General features: G+C 34.6%; 1 protein-coding gene across 1 annotated transcript in view; it reads left to right on the top strand.

Moving 5' to 3' along the window:
- Positions 1–8,977, top strand: part of slc9a1a (solute carrier family 9 member A1a) — a 49,335-nt gene that overhangs the window by 20,846 nt on the left and 19,512 nt on the right. The window contains exons 3-5 of the mRNA XM_067411663.1: positions 3,315–3,565; positions 7,742–7,959; positions 8,305–8,507. Of these exons, the coding sequence (XP_067267764.1) occupies positions 3,315–3,565; positions 7,742–7,959; positions 8,305–8,507 (672 nt within the window). The remainder of the gene's footprint in view (positions 1–3,314; positions 3,566–7,741; positions 7,960–8,304; positions 8,508–8,977) is intronic.

Below are 8,977 nucleotides of genomic sequence, written 5' to 3'. Positions count from 1 at the left end.
AATTTATCAGGTGATTGAGCCCTATTGAAGAGGCATGTCGTTTCCATTACCTTAACTGTTTTTCCTCAATGGTTTGACCTCATGCTTTGAATGAGCTTCTGTCTCAAGTGGTTTATATGAAACAAATTACACTTAGAATGTGATCAATGAAAGAAGTCAAACATGATTTCAGGCATTTGGTGACGTCCTCTCCTGTAATCTAATGAGTATTTGTTGTCCAGTTATGCACATCTCAGCTGGGAAGCGGTAAATTAATGTTTATTGAGTTTATTGAATGAATGTTTACTGATACTATTGAATGTATTTTATTTCATAAGGAGTCTAATGCTGTGTAGCTCGGCATAAAACAATGAATACTAAATGATGTTTGTTTACAGATATTCTTATATTAAGCAAGAAGCCCATAAAGTCACAGCAAAAGTACTAAACTATGTGGAAAATATCTGTGTAACTTGCATCTATCTAATTAACTAAATGTTAACACTTTACAATCCCACTTTATATTAAGTGGCCTTAACTGCTATGCACTTACATTTAAATTAATCATTTGATACAATGCACTTATTGTGTACATGTTTTTACATTGCACTTATATTTTAAAAACACCTGCATGTAATTACATCTGTAATTAAGTTCTGTAATTACATTTATAATTACACTGTTAACCCATCCCTTAACCCTTACCCCTATCCTTAAACCTAACCATACCACCAAAGCTTTCCCTAACCTTACCCATATCCCACCTCAATAGTAGCAAAAGAGTTTTGCAATTCAATATGAACCCAATAAGTACATATGTACTTATTTTTTAATGTAAGTACATAGTAGTTAAGGCTACTTAATATAAAGTGGGACCCTATTCATGAATAGTTAAATGTATACACTAACATTAACACTGAGCAGTACATCTGTTACAATGTTAGTTCTGTCAGGACCACTATCATCAAAGATGATTACAATTAGCATATAGTTTAAATTATTAGTTGTATGGTTCTGTTCTGGGCAAGAAGTCCTTGCCCATCCATGCAGCCTTGCATAAATAAGAGCAGGGATAGCAGTGATAACTCCCTAGGGTAAACAGAACTGAACCAACATAAATGTGTTGCAGATATCATTAATGTTCAATAATTTAATGTAACGACATTAAATTTGAAGAGGACTATCAGAAGGCCAAGTCCTGACTAGATGAGTGGAGGAGCTGCCGCTGAGGGAGGGTAATTAGCTCCTGAGTAATGCGGTAAAGCTACTGATAATACTAAATGGACCTTATATACAGGGATGCTGTAATAGGCATTGTACTCCTATAGGTAGATGTGGATCAGCTGAGAGTCAGCTGATGTGACCTGCCAGAACAAACACTATGCTTGATTTAATGAAAATACAATTGTTAATTGTTAGTTCATGTTAGCTGGGGGTCCATTAAATAATATTAACAGATACTAGCAGATATTAACAGAACTTCTGACATTTATTAAGATTAATAAATGCTTTAGATTTTTGTTTTATTGTTAGTTCATGTTAACTAATGTAGTTATCAAATGGAACCTTATTGTAAAGTGTTACTATTAATTCACATCACATCACTCATCACATATCGCATCACTCATCACATCATTCATCATTTCACACTATATCACATCACTCATCACATCATATCACACTATATCGCATCACATGACTCATCACATCACATATCACATCACTCATATGACTCATCACATCACTCATCATATCACTCATCACATCACATCACATGACTCATCACATCACATAACACCAGTGATGGGAATAACGGCGTTATAAATAAACAGCGTTACTAACGCCGTTACTTTTTTCAGTAACGAGTAATCAAACAAATTTTTCTCCTGTTACAATGCTGTTACTGTTACTGACAAAAAAAAAATGCAGCGTTACTCAGCCTATAATTGAGCTCCCTGAAGCGGTTTTCATCAGAGTAGCCTATCTCTCAGCCATAGGACCTGCAAAGTTTTTTCTCTGGTGTGTGTTGGGGTTAGACATACACAAATATAATTTTAAACTGATAATAATGTACGATGCGCAGTGTGTGTTTCTGTCAGAGCATGCGAGCGAAGTGCAAGCTCAAACCAGAATACCCTTTTTGATGCTTGATCGAAAATATGTGAAATAAGTTTTTTTTTCTAGTCGACTAGTAGTTGTTCATTTAAGCCATTAGTTGACTAATCACATTTATATTAATTTAATTTCTTTAATATTGGAGAGAATAAACCATAATAATGAGCGTTTACATAATATAGGCTATATAGCACTCAAGTGCATGCATAATTGCCATAAAGAACCAGCAAAGTAATGATTATGAATGTGACAAAAACAGCAAGGAGACATTTTGATTGTTTATTAATAAAGTAATGTTTTCTGAATCGGTGTCAGCTGCAAAGATGAAGTTGACATTGCTGACTCTCATCATCTGCTCATACTGGACACGCCTAGAGAGAGAATGCACATTTCATTCGGATTAGGCTACATAATCAGAGTAGCCTCTTTCTTTTCATTTTTAGATATTTCAAGCTTTCTATAGATATATTTCTCATGTCTGCGAGGCAAGCAGCCTATACGCTGAGTTTCGGTACATTTAGCCTATAAGGCGCGCTCCAGTTCACGTGCCAGTGATCGCGCTGGCGCCTCCATGTCATGATTTTATTGTCTGCTATATTTGCTTCTTATTTATTAAATCCAGGCAACTGGTTGATGAAACATTGATTAAAAATAAGATACAATTTTTACGAAAAGAAATTCACTTTAAAGAAAGGCTTTCTACAAAGCAAAACTTCAAGTGGTCAAAATCATGTCTGACCCACTCCATGTCTCCTGATAAACTGCGCATCTTATGATGCATCTTACTCATGCTGTTCACTTTTCATAATCAAATAAATGGATTTAAAACATAACATAGGATTTATATTTATTAAACATAAATATGAAACCAACACAGTACAGAGAAATTTCATGTCGTGAGCAAGAGCGGACCATGAGTCATGAGTCGGATCAAGAATAATTTATTCTTAGACTTATATTAAATATTGGGGGCATTCAATTTATTTGGCATATTTTTATTTTTTATTTTCTAACAAAATTAACGAAATAGTTACTTTCCCTGGTAATTACTTACTTTTATAATGATGTAACTCAGTAACTAGTAACTATAACTAATTGCTTTTTTAACGTGCCCAACACTGCATATCACATCACTCATTACATCATATAACATCACATGGTTCTGATGCTCTGTATTGTGTTAATTTCTGATGCACACTTCTTGTTGTTCTTCTCTGTAGGTGCTCTACCATCTTTTTGAGGAGTATTCCAGTGTGGGTACGATCACTGTCACAGATGTGTTTCTGGGTATCGTGTGTTTCCTGGTGGTGTCGTTGGGTGGTATCGTGGTGGGCGCCATCTACGGCATCCTGGCAGCCTTCACTTCACGGTTCACCTCGCATACTCGTGTCATCGAGCCTCTGTTTGTCTTCCTCTACAGCTACATGGCTTACCTGTCCGCCGAGGTGTTCCATCTCTCCGGCATCATGGCGTAAGTTACCACTTCTGTAGAGCTGCTTTATAGTTGAATTGAGTTAGTTTCATAATTGATGAACTAAACTGAATCAACCTTGTACTAAATTGAGCTGAATAATTACTAGGGATGCACCGACAGGATTTGTTTAAACAAAAAAAAAAAACTATTGGCCAAATCCAATATCGATATTGTCACTTGCTCACTTATTTAAACTTTTACCATTAAAATATATTTCTAGATAAAGATTAAAGAAAGCTAATAAATTAGCAGTTCAAAAACACAATGATTGAGGTATACTAGCTAGTTTATCGCTGTATCATCAAAACATGGATTGGATCCATTTAACATTCAACAGGCCAACATTATTAGAGAGGCACAAAGTAAGAAAACAAAACATGACAACCTTCAGATGTTATTTTTGCTCAAACTATATTTTGTACAGTTTACTTTTCTTTTTTTTGGCAACTATTTAATTATTTTACCCAAGGAAAAACTTTGAATGCAGCAGACATGATACAACTCAGTGCCTTTTTCACGCAGTTGATCAAAAATCGTTTGATAAAAATTGGCCTATAAGTATCAGTAGCTGATGCAGCATGAATACAGCTGAATTCATGTTATAATTAAAGAATTTTGCTAAATTAATACTTTCATTACCGTGAAGTTATTACTTTTTGCTGGAAAATTGACATTTTTATTTGAAATAACATGCACAGATTGATAATGTTTAATGTTTCTGGAACATGCATCAAGAATGTAAATGTTAATATTTTATGTTGATTTATGCGTTTAATTTCTTTAATATTTGAATGTAGTTGTAAGCGTCGGATGCCTTTTGCAGAAGACTCCAGAATTGCACAAGAGCTTTTTCTGTTTCTGACTAAATGATAAAATCAATAAACAGGGCCAGATGAAACTGGTCAGGGCTGCTATTTCTCCAGTTTGAAAGCATCCAGTGATTTAACAGCTTGTCGCCGATACTTGATATATTGTCTAAAGGCATTTGGATTCACTGCGTCTGCACGGCTCATAAGTAAAAGGCTGTCAGAGCTCGGTCAATACTTCTGTGCTGAAGATGGCTCTCGGTTATGACCTGGTGACGGTTGAATGGATGATAAAAAGAGTCTGAGGCCTAGAGATGGAGCAGTAATTCACTATGTGTCTCAAAGTTAGCAACACCTTTCTGCCTCTTACAACAAAACAATTAAAAAAGGATAGTTTTGAATAGGGCTGGGCAGTACAGGTAATAATTTTTTAACTTCAAATGTGACATATATATAATGTTACAAATGATTTATTTAAAATAAATGCTGTTCTTTTGAACGTTCTATTCATCAAAGAATCCTGAAAAAAAAAAAAAAGTTTCACAGTTTCCACAAAAAAAATATTAATCAGCACAACCGTTTTCAACATTGATAATTATAGGAGTCCCAGAGGAGGACAGGTTATGTTCTGTATGTGATTTATGTTTGGCGGTGGATGAATTTCATTTTATGTTTTATTGCCCACTGTACAACAATTTAAGAATTGATTTGTATAATATGATGCAACAGAAAAATCTGGATCTGTTTTGGCTGGCTGAAGGTGAAATTATGTTTTGGTTATTTGAAAATGAATTTTTTTGTATGGCAACCTTTGTTGAGAAGGCATGGACATTAAGACTTTGTATCCTGAGATGAGGTGATTTAGTTGTGATTATGTCAGGATATTGTGGCTTATTATATTGTTTTATTGTATTTAATAATACAATTTTGATGGACATCTTTCCTAATGACTGAATAGTGTCATATAAGCCCAAGCAGGCTGGGCACCATGAGTGCATGACTCTTAAATAAAAATATTCATTCATTCATTCATTCATATAGGAAATGTTTCCTGAGCAGCAAATCATTATATTACAATTATTTCTGAAGGATCATGTGACACTGAAGACTGGAATAATGATTCTGAAAATTCAGCTTTGATCACAGAAATAAATTACATATTACAGTTTATTCACAAAGAAAACAGTTATTTGAAATTGTAATAATATTTCACAGTAGTACACTTTTTCTGTATTTTTGATCAAATAAATTCAGTCTTTGTGAAGTCATAAATTCAGTCTTTGTGAAGTCAGAAATTCAGAATTGTGAGGTATAAACTCAAAATGACCTTTTTTATTATTTTATTCTGTGGGTTCAGAGAACTGTCATTTTCTGCCAACAGATAGGCTCCGTCATTGCTGTTTGAAAACACCAAAATGATCTATTTGGCAGATGCTTTCATCCAAAGTGACTTACATATCAGTTTATTTATCTGGAAATGGCGCTAGCAATACTAATGTCATTCCCAGATATACGTCAGTTTCTGAAATACGCAATGGTGCAACTTGGACAGATCATTTATCACTGATGATGTGTCAAAGTTGCACCATTGGGTGTTTCAGAAACCTACTGTATATCTGGAAATGACATTAGCATGCCACTATCTGTTCTTTGAGCTACAGGACTGATATTTATTCATGCATTTGCTTTGACATGACTAAAAAGGGTACATTTCGTCTCTTGTTTAACCCCGAAAAAAACCTTTTATTAAAAAAAACATAAGACATGAGGACACCACACGGCCTTGAATGGTGTATTGCTCTTATTGTTCTAAATGGCATATTTCTTTTGTTTTTGAGATGTGAAATATCTTTTTATGCAAAACGTTACTCCTAAAGGCACGCCTCAGTGTGGTTACAGGAAATGTTGTGACAAAAAGAGGAACTAATGACAGAGGAGGAGCCGCCTCACGAGCACAGGAGTCAAAATGATCAACTCCTGATAACGTGATCCCAATCAGATGTGAACTGCATCAGTAAGCATTCACAGGAACTACGTAAATTTAACTGTGTATTATAGCAGGTCATACATTGAACAGGTGGCGATAGTTAGCACTTCCATAATACTCTGGTTGCTGCAGTTGACTTTAACACTTTCGACTATAGGTGGAATTAGTTCCTCACACTTTGAGATAAATGAGGGGAAATTGAGATGTTCTCTGTCAAGGGCGTATGCTAATGTATTTTGATGAATTATTAAAAGTTATGCAAATTGCTGGTGTGGGGCAAAATTCAAGGTCCTGTCAAAATTCAACCACACTTGGACCCCAGAGTTCAACGGCCTGTAGGGCTGGGCGATAAATTGGAATTATGACCGAAATATATGATTCTTATATTAATTCACAAAGTAATAATAATAATAATACTACTACAATATTATGCATTAATAAATTGTATTATTAGGGGCCAAGCACTGAAGGTGCAATTGTATTGTATCCGTTAGTTTTCTTATTATTCTTCTGCTTCTTCTTCTGCTCTGATAGTCTATGGCAGCCCATAAAACTGTATGGTAAAAAGTTGTGAAATTTGGCACACTGATAGAGGTCAGTCCAAACATTCCCCACTGCAAATTTGGAGTCTCTAACTCAATCTCTCTGGTGCCACCAACTGTCCAAAGTTTCACTTACATTTATGCTAATAACTTTTGAACCATAATTAGAACAAAATATTTTTTTCCTCTTATTTCTTGGCTTAAGATGATTTGATTGCATCCTATGACATAATTTTCCATCAAAACTGGCAAAACGTTTTCAAAATTTTTTTGATAAACCCAACTAATAATGCGCAAATGAATTTGCCAAGAGCATGCCAAATTGGATGCGAGCCTATATATGTACACAACGCTTTAATGTATTCAGACTAAACTTGGTACATGTCATCCCAAGCATGACCTGAGGCTACGTTTAGCGTTTCGGCACAGCGCAACCTACAGGTCAGGAGATATGAAAAATTGCCTTTTTTGCTTAAATCTTCTGAATGGTTTGCCTAAAAAAATTATATAAGTGCTCTCGTCAGATTCAGAGTCTAATGATATCCAATTTTTCCATATTGGCCATTTTGAATGTTGTAGTAAATGCTGTATATAAAAGTTATGTTTACATTCATTCTCAAGGTCTAATGCATTCCAAACATGGAATGCATTTCATTCCCCATTAATGGTATGAAATGAATATTGTGATAAACATCAATAATGAATGAAATGGAAAAAAACACTGTGAAAAACGTTTTTGGCCATATCACGCAGCCCAAACTGGCTGACCAAAATGCCTTTCAAGCCGTCCTGGTTTGTCCGATCAGATCATTAACCTAGGCGATTCTTCTGCTTCCAGGCTAATAGCGTGTGGTGCCGTCACGCGTCCCTACGTAGAGGCCAACATATCCCATAAATCCCACACCACCATCAAGTACTTCTTGAAGATGTGGAGCAGTGTGAGCGACACGCTCATCTTTATCTTCTTGGGAGTGTCGACAGTGGCCGGGCCACACCGCTGGAACTGGACCTTCGTCATCATGACCGTCATTCTCTCTCTGGTGGCTCGTGTTCTGGGTGAGTAAAGAGAGACACCACAGTTCGTGTGACATCCTGAAATGGATTTACAGGAATTATTCACTAGATTTCACTAGTATAACTCACAGCTTATATGTAGTATGACTCAAAACAGTATTGCGATTGTGTGTTTGCGTCATGGGTTCAGTGAAGGTCCACCATCTTTAAGTAGTTCTGAACTAATTTTAAAATACTACTTTTATATTAATTAATGTTATTACCATTTTCCTAATTATTACTGTTTGCCTAATTAAAGAAACAGTTCTGTTCGATTAATGCCCTAAGGATTTGAATGTTGGCACACTTTTCACTTGAGTTTAATTAAACATTTTGTTTCATCCAAAGGTGTTGTCGGCTTGACCTTCATCATCAACAAGTTCCGTATCGTGAAACTCACCACTAAGGACCAGTTTATTATAGCTTACGGTGGACTGAGAGGAGCGATTGCCTTCTCCCTGGTCTACCTGCTCAACCCCAATCACTTCCCCATGAGAAACATGTTCCTCACTGCCATCATCACTGTCATCTTCTTCACTGTATTTGTGCAGGTCAGTGTCTAGCAGTAAGACCTTTTCTCTTGTCCATACCATGTATATATGTATATGTGTGTTTTTATATATATTATATTATATTATATTATATTATATTATATTATATTATATTATATTATATTATATTATATTATATTATATTATATTATATTATATTATATTATATTATATTATATTATATTATATTATATTATATTATAATAAACTAATAAACACCCAGTATCCTAGTAATATGCATGCTAATAAGCAGATAGTTAATAGTGTGTATTGGACCCTAAACTAAAGTGTTACCTAAATGTCATATAAATTATGTAAAATATAAAATAAATTAAATAATAAATTATAAAACACACTTTTTTTTTAACTTTAGGAAACAATTTGATTGAATTCAAAAAATAAAAATAACATTCTGAACATCATATTAATAAATGTAAAATATTAAATAAATGAAATGATTAATTATAAAG

This window comes from Chanodichthys erythropterus, chromosome 2 (genome assembly GCF_024489055.1).
Source record: "Chanodichthys erythropterus isolate Z2021 chromosome 2, ASM2448905v1, whole genome shotgun sequence".
Lineage (NCBI taxonomy): Eukaryota > Metazoa > Chordata > Actinopteri > Cypriniformes > Xenocyprididae > Chanodichthys > Chanodichthys erythropterus.
The sequence above is the reverse complement of the archived record's forward strand: the minus strand, read 5'-3'. Positions and strand labels throughout refer to the sequence as shown.